At 41.7% G+C, this 25999-nt stretch overlaps 1 protein-coding gene across 13 annotated transcripts in view; it reads left to right on the forward strand.

Moving 5' to 3' along the window:
* The window catches only part of srcin1a (SRC kinase signaling inhibitor 1a), a 138000-nt gene that overhangs the window by 65873 nt on the left and 46128 nt on the right, over positions 1-25999 (forward strand). For 11 of the 13 annotated variants that reach the window (XM_074656081.1, XM_074656084.1, XM_074656078.1 and 8 more), the window contains exons 2-4: positions 10982-11011; positions 11897-12246; positions 21916-21942. In XM_074656081.1, coding sequence (XP_074512182.1) covers positions 10982-11011; positions 11897-12246; positions 21916-21942 — 407 coding nt within the window. Of the gene's footprint in view, positions 1-10981; positions 11012-11896; positions 12247-15416; positions 15537-21915; positions 21943-25999 lie in introns of those variants that run through there. The other 2 variants (XM_074656082.1, XM_074656085.1) reach the window with 2 other exon arrangements.

The raw sequence follows: 25999 nt of genomic DNA on the forward strand, positions 1-25999 counted from the left end.
GCGTCTATTTCTAAAACACAGACCATGGTTGTCATAGTTCAGCGTGTTCATTTTATGAGGACAAGATAAAAAACAGTTGACAGTGTTCCCCAACTGCAAAATTAGTGTTTTATGCTTTGTTTTGTTGCTGCTTTCATCACTTGGCTCAGTGGCCCAGCAGAGTGCTGCTCTGCTGAATCCATTGAGATCAGCTTGAAAGCACACTTGGGCACTTGAAGTGGTACCTCCTCTATCGCCGACAGCTGCAGGAGGAATCTTACATGTACAGATAGTACAGATATGCTGTCTAAATATTGTTGTGAATATTTGGGTCCCCTCCTGTTGCCGTTTCTTCAGCCTCGCTTCATTTCACTCTGCAAACAGGAGGTCCACTGTGGTTACAGTAATACTGCAGACAAAGGGACAGCGGTATAGAGAGAGCTGCCTTTGATTGGAGAATCTGGATTTGAGCTTTTGTTTCAGCGAGAATCGGCCCTATGGATCCATAATAACTTACCAGCATCAGAGGCGGTCCTGTAACAGATTCTGGTCAGGCAGGAAGAGACATTTCCTGCACTATGATCAATAAGGTATCATAACAGCAATAATAATGGATGGTCATTTAGCATGTACATGTGCAAGTAGTTCAGGAAATATTCGATTGATCTGCACATTTCTGCGCTGCCTTCCGGTCTGTGCCAAGAACTGTGTGTGTGTGTTTACGTAGCTACATGTAGCAGTGGATCAAGCTTATTACATTGTCCTGTAAGTGGTTGTATTGTCAGCAGCAGCCTTGTTGAGATGTTCTGATGACTCAGGCCTGGAGTCGGCTCTCTCTCTGTCGTTCACAGTGTGTAACACCCCCACTTTAGTTTATGGGCTGTAATATTCGCAACATTTGGTGGGTAAACTCTAAAAAACAGTTGTCACCATAACACCACCTCTTCAATTTGTACTTCAGTGTTAATAAGTTTTCTGTTTATGCATATTTTTTTCTCCTGCATGTGACACTACCTAGTGTCTCAGCTTTAAACCATTGTTCTGATGTTCTTGCATGGGTTAGTGTCATGTACGCTCTCTAGATTCTAAATCATACCATGCTTTTCTAGGGTTTTCTGTGTATTTTCCTGCTCTTCTAGTCATTGTTGTGTGGTGTTAAAATCTACTTTCGGAATCTTGAAACCTACTTTCAATCAGTAAAGAAATGTCAACAACAGTAGCTGTGTTTCATTCACATATTTGTATTCGCATTTTGAAGTGTCGCATTAGGAAAGCTGTATGGAAACAAGCTTGAGGTGTTGAAATTAATTATGGAAAGGCCTTTGCTGAATATATTCTTACGTAGCGAACATTTAACTCACATGACTGATCAGCTGTTTCTGCTGTCGGCTTCTTCTCGGATATTCCCATGGCGCGCAAAAGCTTGTCTTCGTACCCAGACAGCATGAAACATGGTCGACACCAGCTGACATGAAAGAACAATTAAAACCTGCCCGATTGAAACAAATTCCTGCAGTGCTCTCTCCATTATTCTCTCGTGGATGTTAGACTGCCAAGCCCACTTGTTTTGTTTCCCGTTTCTACTTCTTCTAAGATTGTTTTCTGGAGGTTTACAGCTATGCGTAGCCTACAGTGCCAACTTCTGACCAAACTCACTCCAAACCAGTTAATGGAAACACACCTAATTTGTATTTCTTTTTTTGCGACATTTTAAAAGTTCAACAACTGAATGGAAACACGGCTAATGACTTAAGTATATGTGCTTTGTTGTAAATAATCTAAAGCATGTAAAATACCGGTATGTTGCTTTAAACAATGAGTAAAACATCTGAAGGTTGACTTCTGCTGCACTGCATCCCTCTCCCTGCAGTGCAGGTCTTTGACTGAGGCATCTGCCACCTGTGACTACACCCTGTGGAGATCAGAGGTCCAGGCACCGCTGTCACAGGAGGTGCAACTGTTTGAAGTATGTGTGTATGCAGGCAGGCATGAAGCTCCATGCTCTCCAAACATCTTATTTACCATCTATAAACTCTAGGGCTGGGATGACTCAAGATACTTGGGTGCCTATAGCATAAATGTCAGTGTACGGGTGCTCTACAATTGTAGCGTCGGCTGATTTGACCACGGAGATGAGAGTGACGGCTGGCTTGACCGCGCGTTACCGCAATACGATAACGTTTCCTGTCCATGACAGAGTCAGCATGCAGCTTGAGCCGTGATGTCTAGCTCTGCTTTTCCTTTCAATGTGTGAAACCCAAAGTGTTTTCCACACTTTACTGTATGTGTAGTGTTTACCACTTTGGATTTAAAATGTGAGGGTGCAGGTCGTATCCACGCGGACCCTCCGCCGTTTTCTGCTTTCTTGTTTCGGTCAGCTGCGTTTTTTTTTGGTTGACGGTTACGGAACGGATACGACGTCATGTTACTCTGACTACAACTATAAAAGCGGTAACTTCCTTCTACCTCTGCAAAGACTCAAATGAAACAAATATATCGATTCTGGCATTAAAAAATGTATTTCAAAATCGTAAAGAAAGTCGTGATACATAGGTGAATCGATTTTTTTCCCAACCCTAATAAACTCTATTACCTCTGTCTGTCTCCATGTAGCATCTTATTGAAAGTAGCATCCGCCTCCCCAGTGGGGTAAACTGAGCAGCACTGATGTAATGAGGTGTGGCTGGAGTGTCTTCTTCACACCCAGTGGCAGTCGTGTGCTGACGGACCTGGTTCAACATCAGGCTGTAATTAAGAGGCTCTCAGTCTCACCTGTTGCCGGATTTCTGTTATTCCAGAAAAAGACAGCCGGCTTTTACCAGGATGACAAGTGAAACAAAGAGGTGCATTATGCTTGCTACCTCCACCCGCCACCACCCCCACCCGCCTCTCGGTCACATTTATATATCATCTCTTGCATTTATCCTCCAGTTGAATACACACACACATTTGTGTTCTCAGCTACAGACGGCCCTGGAGATGTTGCCGTGGAGCCGTCGCATGCTCGATTTGTCTGAGTGCGCGCCTTTGTGTATTAACAGGTGCTTTGCTCGATCCACATTACTGCTGCAATTTTAACTTGGCTGCCTCCACAGTATGCTCCAGCATCTCTCAGGGAAACTAAGTTTGGAGGTGGGAGGGAGAGAGGCAGATGATGGATAGACAGAGGAGAGCATTAGGTGAAAAGATGGGCTTCTTATTGTACATGTGTTGATGATCAAGAATAGGGGTGTAAGAAAATATCGATACACATGAGTAATCGCGATATTATGTTTTGCGATACTCTATCGATTCTCCAAAACGCTGTAACGATATTTAATCAACCTCTTCACCTCCGATGGCCCACCGTCGGCCCGGCAGCTATTTGATTTTTGGAGGATGTAGCGGGTTTTAAAGCTAGTGAAGTTACTCGCATCGTATGAAACTACAAAACCAAAGTAATCCATTGGTACCAACCATGTCATACTAGCTTGTCAGGAAGGAGGTTAAATAACGCTCCAAACTTATGCTAAATTTTGGCGAGGAAAAAACTGGCATGGGCATTTTCAAAGGGGTCTCTTGACCTCGGACCTCAAGATATGTGAATGAAAATGGGTTCTATGGGTACCCACGAGTCTCCCCTTTACAGACATACCCAGTTTATGCTAAACCCATGATCACGATACTCAGTTCTGGCCTTTTCAGTATATTGCTAAGAAACAACAAATTGCTCTTTGAATTAAAAAAGTGAAAGGAAATTATTTCCAACATTCATTTATTGAACAAATTGAACATTGAACTGAACACAGAATAATGATAATGGCATTTTAAAATGCAGTTTTCTACTGATATTCTCTTTCAACAAACAAAAAAAGTTGACATTGCGATGACAATAAAAAAAACAATATATTGTGCAGCCCTAGCATGAAGTATAAATGTGTTATTTTTGCCTATTCTAAAATGTTTTTTTTCTGGTGAGTTCTTTATACTATGACAGTTTTCCTAAAATTAAATTTAAAAAATCTCAATATATCGCCTTGCTTATAGTATTGCAATATATCACAATATATTGAATAGTTACCCCTGTATCATGAAGTATCTCCAGATACTTGCCAATACACAGCTCTAATCAAGAGGGCGTTCCCATCCCCTTGTGAGGAGCAACAGATTGCAGTTGTCAGTTTTACGCGAGGCAGCATGGAGCCTTCTGACTGTCTCGGCCTATTACTGCGTCCAGCAGCACTGACATGTAGGTTTTTGACCTTCCTCTGATGCCTTGCTCTCGCTGCCCAGCCGTCAATTTCACCCCTTTTAACTCTCCTCTCCTGGCCCAGCAGTGCCTCAAAGCTTTCACAGATTACCTTAATGGAAAGGGAAAAAAAGTGAAGTGCACAAGCCTGCTGGTTTTTATGTGTCTTTTCACCTCGCTGTTTAAAGTGAAGAGCAGGCACAACCAGCGAGATAAGAGAGATGGAAACAAATGTTCCTCTTTGAAGTTCAGAGTCGCTTTTTTTTGCTGTCTATTCATTGAAATCCTATTCTATTAGCGGTAGTAAATTTCAAGGTCTGTGTGACAGCCTGCAGTAAGACGGGAGTCACTTGCCAGTCCTTTTGCAGGATTAGTAATTATGTAGCAGGGAAAGTCATTGTAGCAACAACATCACAGAGAGCACATGAGCTGTTTTTCAGCGTGTTAACCTCCCCGGATCTCTAACTATCCTCATATGGCTGCAGGTGATGATTTAAGGTTTAATACATGTGAAATTGCAGCCCTCTAGTTGGGTCTTGAGTTGTGACCTGCAGGGTTATTTTTAAAGCCCTGATTGGTAGTTTTTCAGAAGGTTATATTTAATCCTGCCATGCCTCTTTCTCCTTCTAGTTATTTGTTTTAACTGCTCCCACTGGAGCGTACAGAGTTACAATTGCCAACAGCTGTAGGCCTTGCTGATTGGCTTATTTCCTTTTGCCTGTAGCCTTAATAGACGTGCCGGATTAGCAGTTTGCTGCACTTCTACTCCATTTTACCACTTCTCTCCTTCTTCTCTGGTTAATATTCTGCTGGTCTATCCGCCCTGTGCTGCTGTCATGGCCGGCATCCCACAAGGAGCCCTGCCATGCTTGCAGTAAATTAGGCTGTGTATCAGAGGGAAGAGCCTTGCATTGCCTTCCCCAACCATCTGCATAACGACAGACCTTCTGGGGAGGACACAGAGAAACTGGCTCCCTTTTAATAACATGGCTCAACATGGAAGAATAAAAGAGTAGCCACAAGAATAATTAGGATAGATGATTGAATGATTGGTTTAATTATAATGAACAGTGAAACGTTAAAGGCCGCTATTTGATATTAATGAGACAACAGAAGAAAAGTACAAAAATATATAGTATACTTGGATTAAATGATCAGGTAATAAATCCGCAACGGAACCACACAGAGAGGCTAAAATCAATGGACGCATATTTTCCCTCTATTAATGCTTGAACAAATCCATATATTTGATTTATCTTAGGGCTGGCTGTCAATCAATTACAATATTTAATCGCAGCTAGCTATGGACATGCCATATGCTTGCTTTATGCAAATGTATGTATATATTTATTATTTGAAATCAATTAATGACACAAAACAATGACAAATAGACAAACTGAAGCCCAACAGACAACAACAGTGTCAGTGTGTCAGTGTGCTGACTTGACTATGACTTCCCCCAAACTGCATGTGATTATCATAAAGTGGGCATGTCTGTAAAGGGGAGACTCGTGGGTACCCATAGAACCCATTGACATTCACATATCTTGAGGTCAGAGGTCAAGGGACCCCTTTGAAAATGGCCATGCCAGTTTTTCCTCGCCAAAATTTAGCATAAGTCTTGAGCGTTATTTAGCCTCCTTCACGACAAGCTAGTATGACATGGACCTAAAAATTGCGAATTGCGTTAATGCGTTGAAGAAATTAGTGCCGTTAAACACATTTGCGTCAATGCGTTATCGCATTGACTTTGACAGCCCTAATTTATCTCAATACATAAACAGACAAACGTCAGTTTCAAATAAATAAGTACATGACTGCATATTGCCACATTCATTTAAAAGAGTGACGAGGACCACTCTAAAAGAGCTGTGCGACACAGATCACAGTAAATTACAATAACCTATTGGCGTTACTAAACATTATTTTACAATACACACTCATAAAGATTCTGATGTCAGGCTTTGGCACATTCATTAATACAAAGTTTGTCTGATGATATGAAAATGTATTGCTCGTCTAGATAATTAAAACCAGCATAGCTGAAGTGCAAACACAATTCAAAGTTGTCTCGACATGATGTTCTGGACAGAGAGTTCTCTTTCAGGGACTTTATTAAACTGACGATATCTTTACTTCTTGTTTATTTATTCACTGATGCCACTTCTTTTCGCTGATGCCCTAATGCGTCTGAAGTCAATGGTGTGTGTGTGTGAGTGTGTGGTGTGTGTGTGTGTGTGTGTGTGTGTGTGTGGTGTGTGTGTGTGTGTGTGTGTGTGTGTGTGTGTGTGTGTGTGTGTGTGTGTGTGTGTGTGTGTGTGTGTGTGTGGTGTGTGTTGTTCATAATCATGCAGCTCTGAGATGATCAGTCATTCTGTTCAATACTGAAATGCCACAATTATTTATGATAATTATACATCCATCTGTGTGGGGAGAAAAACAGATTTATTCTACTGAAATCAGCAGTAAACTGATGAATGGAACTCAGAGGTAAAAACTCCCATTTAAAGGGAAGAAACGTCAAGCAGAACCTGGCTCTGGGTGGGCGGCCAAGAGCTGAAACATTTAGTCAATTAAATGATTAGTCGATCAATAGAACATTAATGTCCAGCTATTTTGATAATCGATTAAAAAAATCTCATATTTCAGCTTCTCAAATGTGAATATTTGCTGTTTTCCTTTGTCATGTATGATAGTATACTAAATAGGGGTGGGAATCTCACCGATACGATACGATGTTATCACGATACTTAAGTTACAATACGATCTTACTGTGATTTTAAACATTTTGCGATATGTTGAGTATTGCGATATATTGCGATTTATTAAATTTTTTCAACTGCAAATTATGCAGTTTTTCAACATCTGTTTTATTTAATAAGATACAGTTTTCACTTTTTTCATCTCAGACTTTTCATTCACATATCTTGAGGTCAGAGGTCAAGGGACCCCTTTGAAAATGGCCATGCCAGTTTTTCCTTGCCAAAATTTAGCGTAACTTTGGAGCGTTATTTAGCCTCCTCCCCAACAAGCTAACATGACATGGTTGGTACCAATTGGTATCGATTCCTTAGGTTTTTCCAGTTTCATACGATACCAGTATCTTCACTCTTAGGCTAACTTTAAGACTGAGCAAGCTACAACCTCTGAAAGACAGAATAGTGGGCCGGCAGATTGTTAAGAGGTTAATAGTTTATTTAATAAAAGATTGATACTTGAAATCTGTGTATTGATATGATATTGCCACATAAAATATTGCGATACTATGCTGTATCGATCCCCCCACACCCCTAATACTAAATATGTTTGGCTTTTGGACAGAAAGTATTTACATGTTTGCATCCTCCCAAGTAATATTTACATGCATTTTCAAAACCAGCATTGTAGCCCCAAGGTTTAGCTATATTTGTGACAAACAAGTATAGAGTCAAACTGTTTGAAGTACCTGTGAATTTAGTTTTAGCTATTAAAGAATCCAGAGTTCTGTTTATGTGTGCAGTCTGCAGCTTTCTTATCCTCTTTTACACCCTCCACTCCCTCTGACCCACTTGTTTAACATGCCCAAAATATAAAGCTACACCGCTGGCCTGCCTTCTCCAGAACCATCAAAGCAAACCCAATCCACTTTCCTTCTCACCTCCCGATTCTCCATACCATATGTCCATGCATATGATTTGCAGCAACTTTCCTTCCAGAGTTGAAAGTCCAGTTCAGCAGGTGACTGTAAAGGAAAAAAAACACCTTTCCTTTTGGAAGTATGCGGTGCAGGATTTAGCTGTTCTGCTTATACAGAATATTAGGTATGTGTGATGGTGGTTGTTGTGGGTGAGTTGGCAAATGCCTCATGTCACGGACTGAATTTCCCTTCATATATAAATAACCTACTGAAGGCGGTGCAGACTGGTGACTCAAGAAGTGAAAAGTTGAGGATGTGGAAAATGCTCAGTTAAATGAAGGACAGATCGTAATGTTGTGAGGAAAAATACAATATATATGAAACAATTAGTGGGGGAGGGGGTGGGAATCACCAGAAGCCCCACGATACGATATTATCACGATACTTCAGATCGTTAAGAGATTAATAGTTTATATAATAAATAGGGCTGTCAATCTATTAAAATATTTAATCGTGATTAATCACATGATTGTCTGTAGTTAATCGTGATTAATCAAAAACTAATCTCATATTTTTTATTTGTTCAAAATGTACCTTAAAGGGAGTATTTCATATTCTTATCAACATGGGAGTGGACAAATATGCTTGCTTTATGCAAACGTATGTATATATTTATTATTGTAAATCAATTAACAATGACCAATATTGTCCAGAAACCCTCACAGGTACTGCATTTAGCATAACAAATATGCACAAATCATAACATGGCAAACTGCAGCCCAACAGGCAACAACAGCTGTCAGTGTGTCAGTGTGCTGACTTGACTGTGACTTACACTAAACTGCATGTGATTATCATAAAGTGGGCATGTGTGTAAAGGGGAGACTCGTGGGTACCCATAGAACCCATTTACATTCACATATCTTGAGGTCAAAGGTCAATGGACCCCTTTGAAAATGGCCATGCCAGTTTTTCTTCGCCAAAATTTAGCATAAGTCTGGAGCGTTATTTAACCTCCTTCACGACTAACACACAACATAGTTGGTACCAATGGATGTTTTTTTTAGTTTCATACGATACAATATTGCCATGCAAAATATCGTGATAATATGCTGCATCGAGTTTTCCCCCACCTCCAAAAACAATAGATATAAAAATCCATTTGTTTTCTTCTTCTGGATCGTCCTCAATCTGTGAACCGACCTCCCCTGGTGAAGGAGGTTTTAGACTTAATCTGTTTTGCATAAACCCAGAGAAACACCAAATAGAGTTGGACTGCTTAATCCGGCTGTATTGGTTCTTAGAGGTTGTTTTTTTTTGCCTTGCTTGTTTGTCTTGTCTTATCTCTCAAGGCCCACCGCAGCAGGCTCTTTTTATTCAAGCAGGTTAATGCTCTTGACTGTGCTCTCTATCTTGGCAGTGCAGCCCAGGCCTCATTGGCTGAGCTCATAGATCTTATCGGCTCTGATTGCGGGCTCCCGTTGTCATTCAGGTCTTCTATTATTCCGTTGACCAACATGCTGCGTCTTTTCCTGGAGGTTCTCTCAGTCTTTGTAGTTGCAATTTAGCCTGCTGCCGCACCAGACTTGCTGACAGACATTGCTTTCTTCTTGTGATAGAGCGGTCCCCAGAAACCCACCCCATCACGGCTCTTTTATGTAGGTTTAAATGATGCTGGTGTTGCGTGGGCTTGCACAGATTGTTTTGGCTGTCAGGGTTATTGTCTGCCAGCTTATGTGGAAATATATTGGCTGTGAATGACGAAAGTAAAGATGAATAAGTTGTTTCCATTTTCTATTCTTACTCTCATGCCCACACAACTTTTACTCCTGCTGTGTTCAAGATGAGCGCTTTATATACAGCTTTGGAAAGTACATCCACAAACCGCAGTTTGGAAAGTTTTTAGGCTGTGTTCCAAACCAGTGGTACAAAGAGATACAAATCTCTCTTCTCTTGGCAAGACGTAAACTTGTTTAGCATTTTAACTTCTGTTAGGACTTCAACTTTCCGCAGTTGATGAATATAAATGTATATAATGTTGCTTTGTTGGTGCAGTATTTCATTTTTTTCATAGCTTTATGTTTATCTAGAGGCAGCATAGCCTACTCAGCGTCGTTGTGGATGCTCAGTCACAATAATAAGCCTTAGTACATAGGCCCAGCTTAGCCAGCCATTGTAATGGGGCCCTTGAGTCAGGTCCTTGTTAGCTGATGCCCAATAAGCTCCGGCCTAATGAAGTGTAAACCAGAGATCTGGGAGGCTGCGAGGGGGCTGGATGAATATGACCGGCGGCATTGGTGTGCAGCGGAGAGCTCAATGCTAATGCTATTAGCCGGAGGTCAGTCCATTTCGCATCACCCCTGCTCAGTTTATCAGCGCTTCATAATGTGGTGGATGTAAGGGCATGGTGTTGAAACAGTTGATCACACTCGAGTGCGATATCTCTGCTGAGGATGAATAGAGTGAGAAATGGGTTCAAGACGGGGCGAGCAGTTTGATTGCTGCTGCGTCGGAGTGATCGCGGACCTTCTGCTCTTAACAGGCTTCCTCTGTGTTAAGGTTTGTCCACTGGAGAGCGTTGCAGCTCTGTCGGGGCCTCCATCTGGCCAGCTTCCTCCTCTCTTCCTCTGCGTTCGTTAACAGTCCATTTGTTGCTGCTGCCCTGAGGAGCCTTCCTCTGCTGCTTACTCACTCAGCTCCTGCTAATGCTGCTGATGAGTCTTTAATGTACAGATGGTCCACTTCATGCAGCTCTATTAAGCATCAGCACTTTTTATACTTTTAGTTTCACCAGTTTTTTATTATCCATCTCTGATTTTATTGGTTTGTCTACCTGCTTAAAGTCTTAAAGTTGCAGAGTTTATTTGCTCTTTGGTCAAATATGAACAAACGTCTTGGGATTTCTGTGTGTAAAAATGCACGAGATATTAATTTACCATTCAGCAGGTTATTGTAAGACACTATTAGTATTCATAGCAAACCATTTCCCCATGTGTTAACCCCTTCTAATGCATATTTAATGCATTAACTGATTGTAATTCAGAGAAAGTGCTATCACTTCACGATAGCTCTTTTCTGATGGTCATGTGACGTGGCGTGTTTGCTTGCACATCTGTGCACAAACACACAAATTAACCCTTGGCATGTTTCTCTTCTAGCCAACGCCGGGGCCTGTTTTCCTAAGCAAGGTAACTCACCGGGCGAATGGCTCCCTGCTCCCTGCTCTTTTATCACACTTTTAAGTTCATTCCTTTTTCCAGTCACATATTTTTTTGGTGTCACCATACCGTCTCCTGTCGGCTGTCTCCCTTCCCTTCCTGTGTGCCTTCCTCCTCGGGCTGTGTTGTCTGTCAGTTAGAGCGCTGATAAAAGGCCAAGGGCTGTCAGAGTGATGCGCCTCCTTAAAAATGGACAGCGGAATCGGTAACCTCCAGACAAGAGACAGTGAGAATACGTAGAGAAAGTGGCAGAGGGTGTCGAGGGATGGCGGGAAAGCCCCGAATAGATGGACAGGAGTTGGTGAGAAAGAGCGAGGATGTGCGGTATATGAAGGAAGTGTTCCCAACTGACTTTCAATCACCTCAATTTTCAGTATTTTGTTTTTCTCTGTTTCATAAAAAAAAAAAAAAGCCACTTAAAATGACAAGCAGGCATATCACAATGGAATATCCTGCAAAACAAATTAGGTTTGAGCCTCTTCCTTTGATCTATCGCAGGAGCATTTTACTTTTCTCATTTTTCTTCCCTTCAGAACTTGAAATCAATATTTCTGCAGGGACCTGCTCCGTCCTGGTGGCAAATAGTCTAACATCCCATCCCATTTCTCTCTCTCTTTCTCTCTCCTGTCCCCTCTGTGCCTTATTTTTTGCACTCTCATTCCCTCTGCTCTATTTGTTTCCACCTATGTGTGTCTGCTCTGTGCGTATGTACTGTACGTCTCCACTCTGAAATCTCTCTGCATGCTTGTGTGGGTGGTGATTCACCTCTTCCTCTCTTTCTGTCCACCCCTTCCTTCCTTCTTCCCTTCCCTTCTTCTCTTCCTTTCCTTCCACCCTTCTGTCCTCGCCCCTCAGATCCCGAGCGTGGTGGCAGTCACATGATCTCGACAGATGACTTGGAGTATCCTCGAGAGTACCGGACGCTGGGCAACAGCGCTCGGCGGTTCTCCAATGTGGGCCTGGTGCACACGTCGGAGCACCGCCACACCGTCAGCGCTGCCCAGAGCCTGGAGGCCCTCACCAACCTGCACAAGGCGGACATGGAGCGCAAGAGGGACGCCTTCATGGATCACCTGAAGAGCAAGTACCAGCAGCAGCAGCAGCTGCAGCATCCGCATCACAGCCCGCACCACAACCCGCCATCTCCCTCGCCCTCCCACGCCAGCATGAGGGGCACGTCGTCGGAGCGGGCCGCACGAGAACAGGTACGCAGTTCACCGCCTCATGATCAATCAATGAATCAAACTTTATTTGTATAGCATCTTTCATACAGGTTAGTGCAGTTCAAAGTGCTTCACAGATGACTGACAAGCCAAAAAAAGACAAACAAGTGTGGACAATAAAATGATAAAATGTAATTAAAAACTATAATAACAATAATAGTGGTAAAACAGTGTGAATTAAAAACTAGATTAATAAAATAACAATAAAATAGAATAAAATTATACAACTGAAATACAATATAATATGTGATTCATAAAATAACAATAAATAGAATAAAATATAATCATGAGGATTTCTTATCCTTGAAAGGAATTGTGTCTGACAGTGGTTCATCCTAATGTCATTGTCTAATTAATGTTGATTTATTAATTAACATGTTTCATGTGTCTCATCACTTTACTGCCATTTGGAGAAACACATGACACTTCATTAGGCGTTCAGTGCGTCTTTCTCTTGGCAATCAAAATGGTCAATTCTATAGGGGTTCAATGAACGATTATTTTCACTGTTGATTAATCTGTTGATTATTTTCTTGATTAATCAATTAAATGTCAGAAAATGGTGAAAAATGTCCATCAGTGTTTCCCAAAGCCCAAGATGACGTCCTCAAATGTCTCGTTGTATCCACAACTCAAAGATATTCAGTTTACAGTCATAGAGGAGTAGATAAATCATTAAACATTCACATTTAAGAAGCTGGAGTCAGAGAATTTTTACTTTTTTTTTCTTAGAAAATGACTAATCGATTATCAAAATTGTTAATGATTAATTTAAAAGTTGACAACTAATCTATTAATCGTTGAAGCTCTACTGTACTGTCAATTTGGTGACAGAAAAATGACGTCACACGTAGAGACATAAAGGCCTATCACGTACACTAGGGCTGGGCAATACGGAGAATATCTAATATCACGATATATTTGACCAAATACCTCGATATCGATATTGCGACAAAATTTTATGGTTGACTATTGGTACTTTCACAAAATATTTACACAATGAGATTTTTGATAAATAATCATCACTAAGTGGATATAACGTCTAAAGGTCTTTGCACACCAAGTCTGTATTTTTCGTGTGCATTTTTTGAATCCGTCATCCGATAAAAAATGTTACACACGGAAACCTTGCACACAAAGTCCGATGCGTTTTATTATTCTATTCCTTGGGAAAATTTGCAATATGAGACAAAACTGAATTAATTACGTGGGTGTGATGGATAGCGCTAGTCCAAAACAGGGCTAATGTATGAATGACATTATTAAGAAGCTATCGTTTAGCTGCCTAGAGCACAATCACTACTGTCTAATCTTTTGTACATCCTTTGTTTTGCAACCATCCCCAATTCCAAGCTGTTCTGCAATCACCTGCACCAATCTATCTTTAAATACCACATCTCTGTATGCTTTTATTTCTTTATCGTAAAGTGCTTTGTGCTGGGAGACAAAGTAAATGTTAATCATGCCATTTTGGATGATGACATTTGCACGGACGGTGGCTCTGTGTGAAAAAACACAGAAAATTGAACCTGTTCCGAAAACTTAATTGACGGCCGAAAGTTTCGGAGCCGGTGTGTAAACGTGATTGACACAACATGAGGTAGAATTTATTTAAATGTGCGTAAAATTCGGACAAAAAATACGGACATGGTGTTCAAAGGCCTTAAGTGTGTAAAGGCAAATAATAGAATAGAATAGAATTACTGTAATGCAGCACTTGTGCTATATCCCAATATTACGATATCCAAAAATTAAGATGATATCTAATCGCATATCACAATATCGATATGATATCGACATATTGCCCAGCCCTAACGTTTGGGTCGAGTGAGTCATATGTATGTATCGTCAGGCAACAAAAAGTCTTTTGTCAGGTAACATCCAGAGTGAAAGCAGCACAATGCTTCACGTTGTGCTCATTAAAATAATACGTGAAGGAAGGCTGTCAGGTGGTCTTTGTATCCGTGTTATTAGAGGCCGTCATTAAACTGTCACAGCCGATTCTTTTCTTTGTTTCTCTGCTGCCAGAACCTGCAGAACATTACATACACAGTGTTGAAGTGTGAAGGAAATCACACATAAACATATTAAGTGCTCCTATGCTAATGCATTTCTCTGAACACTTGAGGATAATGGTTCTCCTTTGCTCTTTGTCTTTTTAGTAAATCTTCTCCCAGTCCAAATGTAGGTTATACTTTGACCAGTTTCACAGCGTCAACTGCTTTCTCTCGCTCTATCTCTCTTACACACACACACACACATGCACATACTGTACTGTGCACAAACACACTCTCTCTTTGTGTGAGCACCGCTGCTGTGTGTATTTAAAAAAAAGGGGTAAATGCAGTGTAATGACGAGACAGAAAAGCACATCAGGGTTCAAAGGCCTTAAGTGTGTAAAGGCAAATAAGAGAATAGAATTACTGTCATGCAGACTTTAAAACCAGAAAAAGACAGCACTTGTGCTATATCCCAATATTACGATATCCAAAAACTAAGATGATATCTAGCTGTGTGTATTTAAAAAAAGGGGTAAATTCAGTGTAAATACGAGACAGAAAAGCACATCAGGGGAGAGAATGAAAGGGAGAAAAAGAGAGAGAGAGAGAGAGATTGAGCGAGCAAGGGAGGGCGGGTGAAAGGCAGGTGGAGTCCATAGTTGCCGTGGCAACCCTCTCCCATAAATGGCAGGTAGGGATATCGCGTTGCAAAGGTCAGGTTGTGTAGAGAAGCAGGAATTGTACCACGATGAAGACAGAAGGGAGAGAGGAATAACGAGGCAGATAAAAAAAAACAGTTTTAAGCAGTAGCTGGGAGAGTGGACAGATCCTAAAGTGACAGGCTATTTTCACCGCTCGGGGGGAGGAAGCAGCAGAGCCCAGGATTTCTTGTCATCTCGTGGATGTGCAGAGCATGGACGGTGAGGAAGGATGGAGGGGGGGAGGAGGAGCTGGAGAGGAGCGCAGCAGCCAGTCAAGCAGCCCGCTGCTCAATTAGCCAGCACCAGCAGGAGCCAGCCACCCATCTGCGAAGGAGTTAATCGGCTGGTGTTGTAATGAATTAAATAAAGAGTTTCCGCCGCATGTGCTACTGGAGAGCAAGACGGAGAGAGAGAGAAAGAGGGAGAGAGAGGTAGACTGAGCCAGGGAGAGGGAGGGAGGGTTAGAGAAGCAGAGGGAGGGAGAGACGGGCAAAAAGGCGATGAGGATTCGCTGCACCTGACGGACAGCCTGGGATGACTGGAGTGGTGGACAGGCACAGGTGCACTGCAGGTGAGACGGGACTGGAAGCTTGAAACTGGAAGCTGCAGGCTGTTGGAGAGATGTGTGTGTGTGTGGGATAATGTGCCAGCTGGGATTAGATTCCACGCCTGTTGTGTTTATTGTGGTTGTTGTGGTGACGGTGTGCATATGCTCACACGAAGGCTGAGTGGACGCTACTGTGAACTGTGCACACAGAGGCATTTGTGCTTCTGGGTGAGCGTTAATTTGCTGTTGCAGACTAGGTGTTTTTTAAAATAAGGAGAGAGAAAAGCTGCGGCAACGTTGTGACACCAAACTAGACGGAGGAGGATCGAAGGGGGGGAAAGAGTAAGAATGGTTGAGATGGGGGGCGGGGGGTGCAGAGAGGATGACGACATGAGAAAGAGACGGGGGTGGAGGAGGGGATGGTGTGAGTGCAGCCTGCTTTACATGCCGGTCAGGTAATGCAGCGCTACACTCTGCGAGGCAACGTCCTTCTGGTGGAGCTCCGAGTGCACACATACACTGTGTGTAAAACGTATACATGAGAGTGTCTTTACTTACATTTAGCCCCTCAGCCACAAGTTTAATCTGACATCTCAAACAGTAACACCGTCTCCTCGGGGCTCACCGCATCTTTAATTCAACAGGAGGTTAAAAATGACAAGATGTACATTTGAGCTGAGTAGTAGAGCCTCAGTAAAGAGTTTCGTCGATCATCTGGGATTATGGCTGGAGTGAGTGAGTGAAAATGACTGACAGTGTAAAACAATGTCTTGAATATCAAGTCTGCACAGAAAGAGATGGATTGATTGCAGTAATGACTGCCAGGATGAATTGTTGAAGAGGTATTAACGTGCATAAGGCCCTCTCCAGTTTGCGTTCACGCCCTCTCTGTGCAGTATCTGCAGCTCAAAGTCCAAGTTCAGTATGTCTGCAGTTGTCTGCGGAGCAACGGTTAAAACAACACAAGGCGATGGAGAATGAATGTGTTTACTTTACCTGAGAACTGTGAGTACGCCTCATTAAAGCAACAAACAGAGAAACACTGGCAGACACAGACACACAAGACCACAAATCACTTCTGCACCATTAAAGCCAGCCCTCAGAGTCATCGAGCTTTGTGGGGGAAAATAAAATCATTAACGTTGTCTGAACAAGTGAACAGCAATTATTTATGACGCACCGACGGTGCCCCTGAGCCGCTGTCAGTTCAACAGATTACCAAGGACGAGGCTTTACTGACTGGCTACATGGAATAAATGACTGACACATGATCAGGTAGTCAAGGCCAACACATGTCCAACCTCACCTCATGTATTACCTTATCCCTGAAAGTGAACCACTTCACCCATGACCCCTGAGTCGCATACTTTTTCTTTTCACTTTAGTACATACTGCAGCTGCCCTTACAAAGTATGTACTGTTGCATGTAGTATGCACACAATTGGGACATACTACTTTGTCATAACATTGTGCCTTGAACTTTGACCCTCTTGCTCATGTATCCGCTGCGCAAAATAGTGGGTCAGAATAGCCAGATAAGCATGCTGGTTTGCATATTGCAAAATATGACTGGATGTAGTTGGACATCCTGGTATTTTTGGCATACTGTATTTGATGTTAGGCTCGTTCGAGATGAACTGCTCCTCGCCTGGAAAGCAGACGAGATCAGGCGGCAGCAGCAGGGGGCGGTGACAAAAAGCTGCGTTCAAGTCGGACAGTTTCCAGCCGTTTCCAGTAGCCTTCAAAGAATTCACAGGAAGTCACAGGAAAAGTTACATCTTGTTAGATCCGATCTGTAGGCTACTTGTAGTTCGTTTATATTTGTTTGTAAATACATGTGGAAATGTGCGTGTACCTGGCATTGTATTCTATCCTTTATTATCTTTATGTGTGCCTTGTGAAGCACTTTGTAATGAGCACTCGTTTTGATAAGTGCTATATAAATAACATTCATTATTATTATTATTATTACTATTATTATCAACCACACAAGATGTGTTTGTTAACAGATGAAACCTCCATTGCACAACATGAGACTAATAGCCTACACTCTAGCGTTAGATATTACACAGAAAGTTAGGACTTTCTACAACACGCGGTGTTTGTTGTCAAAACTAAGTTTCCATAATGTTCAGACACAGTCGGTGGACAGCAACTCCGCCGCCTGTCTCTAAAAATTGCGGCCGCTTCGATCTTGTGAAGTTATCGTTGCCCACGTGTGCATGACGTCAGAGCAAGTCGGGATCAGGTCATACACGAATCTAACCGGCATGCATTGTGCGCCGATCGTCGGTGAATGATTCTGTGCAGGCCTGGCTCATCTGGAACGAGCCTATTCTATGTATTGAGACATACTAAATACTTTTCTGGCATACTAAATACTATGGTAGTATGGATATTGGAACACACAGTGAGAATGAGCTTTCTGACCACTTCAGAGGAGGTGCAGATGCTTTATTCAGATCTCTTACTGTCCTGTATAAAACCTTTTTCTGAAGTAAGACAAACAGCCTTGTTTGAAGCTATGTGATAATATATATATTTTTTTAGATCATCAGGGTTTTCTGTTATCATATAACCCATAATGTAGAATTTAATCCTTTAATTCTCCTGGACAGCGACATTATATGACTTTAAAAAATACAGAAGAAGTAGCTAGGAGACAGAAATTCTCCTCAGCGTCACATCAAAGAGTTTCCTTTAATAATAATTGCTTTGACATATGTTGGTAGAAATTTATATGCTATGGGGAAAAAAGAAGCGTGGGTGGAGATTATGCTCCATATCATTTTGAGTGTCCCACTTGCCTCAGTGCTAGTGAGAGTCTAGGAGAATATATGCACTGTTTTTTTTTTTAATTATAAACAGCCCAGCAGCATTATGTAGTGGACAGAATAATACACAATAAAATACCTTGGAATAGCTGCTACCATGAATGAAGTCATAATAATAATAAAGTTTGTTCAGTTTCAGACTATTGAACTTGGATTTTAATCCTAGTTATTGTATAGTTGTAATAGGTTTTATTACGTTGCTGTTATTGTGTCCAACTACTGTACTCGTATTATTATACTACAACTCTGTTGTGTCCCATTTCCATATTACTACTACTACTACTACTACTACTATTAATTCCAAGCAGGTTTTAATATGTGGTGCGTTCACACTGGAAAAGTGACAAAAGTGAGTGTACTCAAAGATGCCAGCATGCATACTAAATCTGCCTGATTTTTGAGTGGGCTATTGCATTACATTTATTCAAAGACACGGTGAGCAGCACATTAGCAGAGCAGCTGCTTCAGTGCTCCGTCAGGATGTGGTGTGTTCACACTGCAAACGTGACAAATAAAGTAAACTCAAAAGATCGGTATATATACTTTAAAAACCTTGATTTTTGAGTGTGCTGTTGATTTACTTTTAACTATTTTGCTGTGATGCAATGCGTAAAGTAAAAAGGAGGAGCTGCCCCCTTGATGGTGGTAAAACAGCTCCAGGAACAATACTGCAAACAAAAAATAACTACTGCATATTTTGAACCAAAACTTTTTGATGTTTCTGTATGACGTTTTATTTTATTTGTGAAGTCTCATTCTAAAGTCACAGTTTAATTGACGCCCAAACGGCACAAGTATTGTGTCTAGAGCTGTCAATTGATTAAAATATTCAATCGCGATTAATGGCACATTTTTTATCTGTTCAAAATGTACCTTAAAGGGAGATTTGTCAAGTATTTAATACTCTTATCAACATGGGAGTGGGCAAATATGCCTGCTTTGTGTAAATATGTGTATATATTTATTATAGGAAATCAATTAACAACACAAAACAATGACAAATATTGTCCAGAAACCCTCACAGGTCAGAGGTCAAAGAACCCCTGAGAAATTAGAACTAAGAAACTAAGAAATTAGTGGCGTTAAAAGGAATTTGCGTTAACGCGTCATTATCACGTTAACCTTGACAGCCCTAATTGTGTCATTTCCTGTTAGTATAAAATGGTTAAATATGTTGTTTTTCTTGTATTCTTGGGGCGGCTGTGTCTCAGAGGGTAGAGCGAGCCGTCCTTTAATCATAAGGTTGGCGGTTCAATCCCCGGTTCTTACTGTCTACAAGTGGAAATGTCCTTGAGCGAGACAAGTTGCTCCCCGTGTGCTTTACAGCAGCCCACTGCTCCTAAAATGCTTAGGATGGGTTAAATGCAAAGTACACATTTCACGTATGTATGTAACGGGAAAAAAAAGTCAAAGTTCTTCTTTTTAATAACTACCAAACAGTATACTAGTATAAGAAGTTCATACAGTTAGTATTTAGTATGGAAGTGGGACACAGCTAAAGTTTGAAGTTTCATTAGCGGTGTCACTCCAAAGTCAAAGTTTGACTGACATTTGTCTGCACACGCTCTCTATCATCTCCTATTTGTACAAAACTGCAGATCACATTGACTTCTTGCATACTAACTGCCACATTTGAGTATATATAGTACACTATTAGTGTGTAGTATGGAATTGGGACACAGCTCTAGCCTGTATGTTACACTGTGTTAGACCAGATGTTACTTTATCATGGCTCGGTGTCTTCTTGGCCAGGAAACATTACCTCTTTGGATTAGTTCAAATATCTTAATATTGTATCAAACCAAGCAAGAAGTCTCACTGCAGTACATTAAGAACAGAGAGAAAGAACTGGAGAGTGAGAGAAGAGCATAAAGTGAAAGAGAGAACGACGTCAGGGCCAAATGAGGGGACATTAAGTGAAAGATTAGATTACAATAAGGTAATAATCGGCTGAAAACGCTCCCTCCGACGCTCGTGTTTACTGAAATAATCGAGGCTTTTGTTGAGACCGTATTAAAATGGAAAGCTGATGATGAAAAACCACCAACTATCATAAATCAAAACTCGCCTGTCACTTTTTTTCATCGCTGTGCCAGGAGAGTAATGTGGTTCCTGCAGAGGGGAGGCTGAATGGACTGAAAATTGCCTGCAGATAAGACTAGAGGTAGAATACGAGTTTGGATTAGAATTAAAATTCATGAACTCTGCCCAATCTTTTTTTAATTCTCCATGTCATTTTTGTGTTGGCCTGGTTTTCACTGTGGGGTAATTATGTTTTAATGGAAAGCTCACTTCCTGAGGCCAACACGCGAGACCTTTTTTTTTGTACATGGCAGAGCAACAGGAAGGGAAAACAGACACATGACAGATTCGGGATGGGCTGGCGAGAATACGCAGGTGAGGTGGCAGATGAAAAGAGCACGGCAGGTGCATCGGGAGCGAAAGAGGCAGCAGAGAGCGAGGTGGAGACGGAACGGTGGTTTGCCTGTGGTGGAGAAGTCTGGGAGAGGGGCCAACATCGAAACAACAGAGTGGGCTGCTGTTTGACTCGATTTCACTCTTTTCATTTCCTCCCCTTCACCAGTTACAGCCAACAGAGCAATCTTGTTTCAGGTGCGCTGTAATCTGACGCCTGCAAAACACAGCCACCCCCTGCATTAACACCAATCAAACTTAATGATTGTGGTTCAGATTAGATGAAGCTGTCAGCAGTTTTAATGAGTTTCATATATCGCCTGTCAAACAAGGAACAAGGAAACGATTTAGGAAATGCAACTGATTTTGCATTTTGTGGAGGATGCATTCAAACTATTATCTCCTCTCCAGTACAGCTTGTTCAATGCACCATTTTTATTTTGGCTGGACTACAAATGCAAAAGTCTGTCACTGTCTGAGTGATGAAGTTACACGATTGGTCGGCCAAGTGCTGGAGTTTTCTCATTGGCCGTTGCTCTTTCAAAATGTAAAATGCGGGAACAGTCCTTTTTTTACGTTTTCTACCAGATCCAGTGACGGAGGGCATCTCAACACTTTCCATTCATTTCCTATGGAAAACAGGAGAAGCAGTCGCCCAGTACATGATGGGAGTGTTGCGGCGAGTTGGAGAGAGTCTGTATTTGCATAAAGTTGAAAAATCTTTATGCAAATGAGCCCGTCCAGCGTGACCGTCTGGTTTAGACTTGGACCAAGCTGTCAAACTAGGCGATCTAGTTCTGAAATGAAACCAGATTCAGCAGTGGCATAGCCTATTTCTAACTTAGAAATGTTTTTAGAAGTAGATTTTGGATTGTTTAAACGGAATAACAGAAAGTTTATGAGCAGGCCGCCATGTATGGACATGTACCGCTGGATTTAACATTATAGACATGACCACTGACTATTTGTGTAACAATTTAGCCACAAATTCACAGACTGATCATACACGGTCCAGACATATACTCCGTTTGGACCGTGTGTTGTTTAAAGTGGTTTCTTTATGTCAGTGAACTTCAGTCATTATTAGAGCAGTATCTAACTTTTCTCTTTCTGTCTCCCTTCCTTCCCTCTTTTGTCCTTCATGAACTCCACAGCAACAGCCCAACTACTGGAGCTTTAAGGTCAGTGCTGCGTGTCTAAGGGTCCCTGTCACTCTCCTGTCTATTGTGTGTGTGTGTGTGTTTTGTGCTGTGGGATTATGTAAGACTCCTCGGGCATCACTAGCCTATCTCCTTGGTCCTCTGGCTTCTGCAACACCCAGCTCTCTTGGCATCTCTCGGCATCGGCGTGGGAGTGGGGGTGCTGAGGGTGCCGATTTGTCTTTAGGCCTATTGTTTACTGTAATGGAAATTAATATTTTATACTGGGATATTTTGGGTCAGATCCACACTCGTCTCCTGCATTATTATAAACTATAATAACCTGGTTATGGGTCATCCATACACTCCCTTACTCCCTCTTCTTGTCCTCGCAATTCTCAGGCATTATTTCCGTGTTGTTGACGGTGTAGTTGCTGTGGCTGCTTCGACATACAGTATGTTGGTGTTCAAGTTTGCGGTCTGTTGTAGTGTAAACGTTCAAAAATTAGTGTAAATTGTTGTGAATAACAATTAAAGGACCAGTGTGTAACAATTAGGGGGGATTTATTGGCAGAAATGGAATATAATATTAATAAGGATGTTTTCTTTTGGGTATAATCACCTAAAAATAAGAATCGTTGTGTTTTCGTTACCTTAGAATGAGCTGTTTATATCTATATATATCTCTCTCTCTCTCTTGCTTCACCACTCACTTCCCACGTACACTCTACGCACTGGCTCTGCTCCAAATGGCTCTAGAGATGGACATTCGCCTTTTGGCGTCAGCCACTGTAGCTCTCCAAGATGCTTGGCACACGGGAGAGGCTTCAGTTGGTTGAAATCTCCTCACCTCACCGCTAGATACCAGCAGATCCTACACACTGTTCCTTTAAATATAAATGATCCTGGCCATTCAAATTAATGCAAAAACCATAGATATCGCGCAGCATTTAGTATGACGTCATTATAAAGGCTGACTTTCTCTCAGCACCCCCAACTCTGACTGACTTCCAGCATCTCTGTCTCTCAGCTATTCGTGGAGTGTGAGTGTGTGTGTGTGTTTGTGGTGTGTGTAGCGTTGCGGTGGCAGAGGTGTCCGGGGTGGCGACAGCTTAAACTTCCCCAGCTCCATTTAATCTGCAGATGACGATCCTCTCGGGATTTATGATATCTCAGGCGGCAGGCATTAATGGCTAGAAGCCATGTGACCTTGCTGAAGTATTACTCAGACCGACTGAGACATTAAGAAGACATTTCAGACGTGCCGCTGAGGCATTACTGAAATAATACAAAGACGTTAGCACAGAGGCTTGAGTCATGGCTGGGCTGCAGAGTGTGTTTTTATACCACAGGTTGCAGAGAGGAAATATGGGCTGAGTATACAGGAGAATGCCAACATCAAGATGTAGAAGTGTTTATCTCGTATGCTGAATTTAAAGAGTTGAGCCCATTTGTTGTTTTTGTAATGTGTATCACTTTGTTGTGGCATTACACCTCACAAAGGCAGGCAGGGAGGTGTGCTGTCTAAACAGAGCAAGTTAAAGAGCGTATAGATGTGTGTGTGTGAGGGAAGAGCCCGGGGCTTATCTGCGCTGTAGTCTTCCCTGAATCCCTCCTTACAATATCATTTGGACAGGTTGGAAATGTCACTGAATATCAATAGCCATACGCCCTGACCCATGGGGAAGGCTAAGCAAGTTATCCCTCACTCCCACAAGTACTTAAACCTCAAACAAGAGTGATATGAAATAGAATTTACTGTAGAGCCCGGTCTATCACATAAATCTGTTACACAACACAACCAATTGGTTATAACTCTGCAGGACTTTCAGGTTGTTTGCAAAACCCCTGTGGGGTAAAGTGAAGCTCTAAACATCAAACCAACAAATTCTGATTGGTGATAAAAAGAACCAGATCTGAAAAAAATGTGTATTCAGTAATACTGAAACTGTTGAAACGCTCAGATTAAAGGGATAGTTGGGGTGTTTTGAAGTGGGGTTGTATGAGGTATCCATGGTCAGTGTATTCCCTACAGTAGACGACAGTTTGCATGCCCCAAATTTGGAGAAACAGACAGTAGTCACCGCACGGAAGCAAAGCAGTGTACTGCTGCAAAACGTAACTCCTGTCTGCCTCTCTAAACTGTGGGCGTGCCGACCGTCATCTATTGTAGGTAATACATAAGTACCTCATACAACCCCACTTCAACACCTAAATTATCCCTTAAAATCTAAGATCTTTTGGTCCATAAAATGTCAAAAAGAAATGCACATCATAATTTCTTAGAGACAGGGTCGCGTCTTCAGGTGTCTTATTTTCTCCGACCAACAGTCCAAAACTCAAAGCTATTCAGTTTACAATGATATAGAACAGAGAAAAGCACTAAATATTCACACCAGAAAATGATGAAGTTTTGCTTCAAAATTGACTTTAACTATTATTTGATTACCAAAATAGTTGCACTTCTTAAAAAGTTGCTGTTCTGCTAGTCACTTGAAAAAGGAAGATCAAGTGAGGTAGTTTAATCACTGAACAGTGAGAGTTAGAAATTATTTATTGGCTCCTCAAGGTGCTGGAGCAGTAATAAAATGTAGAATGAAACAACCAAAATGGTCCAAGTGGTAACAGATCTAAAGCTATTTGCTTTCAGCACAACACCGTTGTTGACACCTTTTATGTTGACACCTCATCCGCTTGATTTCGCCGTAAAGCTCCTGAAAGCCCCGTCCTACTCCCTCATCCCACCAGCTCTAATCTAAGCTTGACTCTCTCCCCGGATTCGCCTGCCTGCTGGAAAATAAACACTAAGTGAAACTACTATCAGGATTTCACTACGATCGTTTTTTTTACCTGTGGAAAAAAATATGTATGTCAAGGATGTTTTCAGATAGTAATGATTATTATTGCTGGTGTTGGACATGGAATAATGTAGTTAAATGTGTCTGGAACATGTTTCCCGTCATGTTTAAAAGCTTCTGTTTCTCTATTTTCTATCAGGAAAAAAAGAGAATCATTTCCAACAATCTCAGCCATCATCTCCCCTCTCAAAGAGAACGCCATTCTGCTCCCTCTCTATCTGAGCAAACCGATTTACATCGACGCTCGCTCAATTCACAGCAATTTGGCAAAGCAATTTGTTCCATGCATTGATGACTCCAGGTATTTATGAAGAGATAGGACTCTAGGGGGGTTGGTGGTTGTGTGTCCAGGCAGAAGATTGGCCAGAGAGTTGGAGAAAGATGGAGAGAAATAATGATAGTGGGGGAAGAGCAAGTAGAGACAAATGGATGTGAGAGATGGATCGATTTTAGGGAGCTGTTTTCTCTCCATTTTCTAAAAGTGAGAGCTGAGAACTTCTTTCATGTGGAAGAAAAGAGCCAGGTTATAGTTAGAGGGAAGAAATGCAGACTCAAAATCCTCAAATGCAGACAGCAACAGCACCTGGATGAGGCTTTGCCCTCTGCCACTAGAGACGGAGGTGGAGGCAGATCTGTTGATATAGAGCAGCTCAGCAAGAATCAGAAGTGAGCTGTGGGAATGGACAAATGAGTGACAGGGGATATAAAGGAAGGTGAGGAAGACAGACAACTTGAGGCAACAAGCTTTAGAGGAAGAGAAGGATGTCATTAAGAGGAGAGACAAAAAAAGCTGGAGGAAAATATAAGGTGTGAGGATTGTGATATTAACCATTTAACACCTGTCTCTCAAGTAATAGCCAGGAACCAAACACCTCATTGTCATTTCACACGCATCAAGTCTGTCGCTGACATTTCTGGTTGATGTGTATTCTCTCTTCACTCAGAATGTCACATCACTTAACAGGGAAATAACTACATTCAGGGAAAAGATCAGAAGAGCCCAGCGGCAGCAATCGTGTGGTCAGCTTTCCTCTGGACTCCTGGACTCTCCTATTTAGTTACCACTTACCAAACCACAACCGAGACAGTTAAAGACATGCTAGTATACTTATTTACAGCAGTGTGATTTATCCTTCTGCTTGTTGTATGTGCAAGAATGTCACATGATATGCTTGCAGCTTAAATTTGCCTTAAAGGCAGAATGAGTAGGATCCGTCAGTTGTGGTTTATAAATACAACAG

The sequence above is a fragment of the Sebastes fasciatus genome, chromosome 13, assembly GCF_043250625.1.
Source record: "Sebastes fasciatus isolate fSebFas1 chromosome 13, fSebFas1.pri, whole genome shotgun sequence".
Classification (NCBI taxonomy): Eukaryota; Metazoa; Chordata; class Actinopteri; order Perciformes; family Sebastidae; genus Sebastes; species Sebastes fasciatus.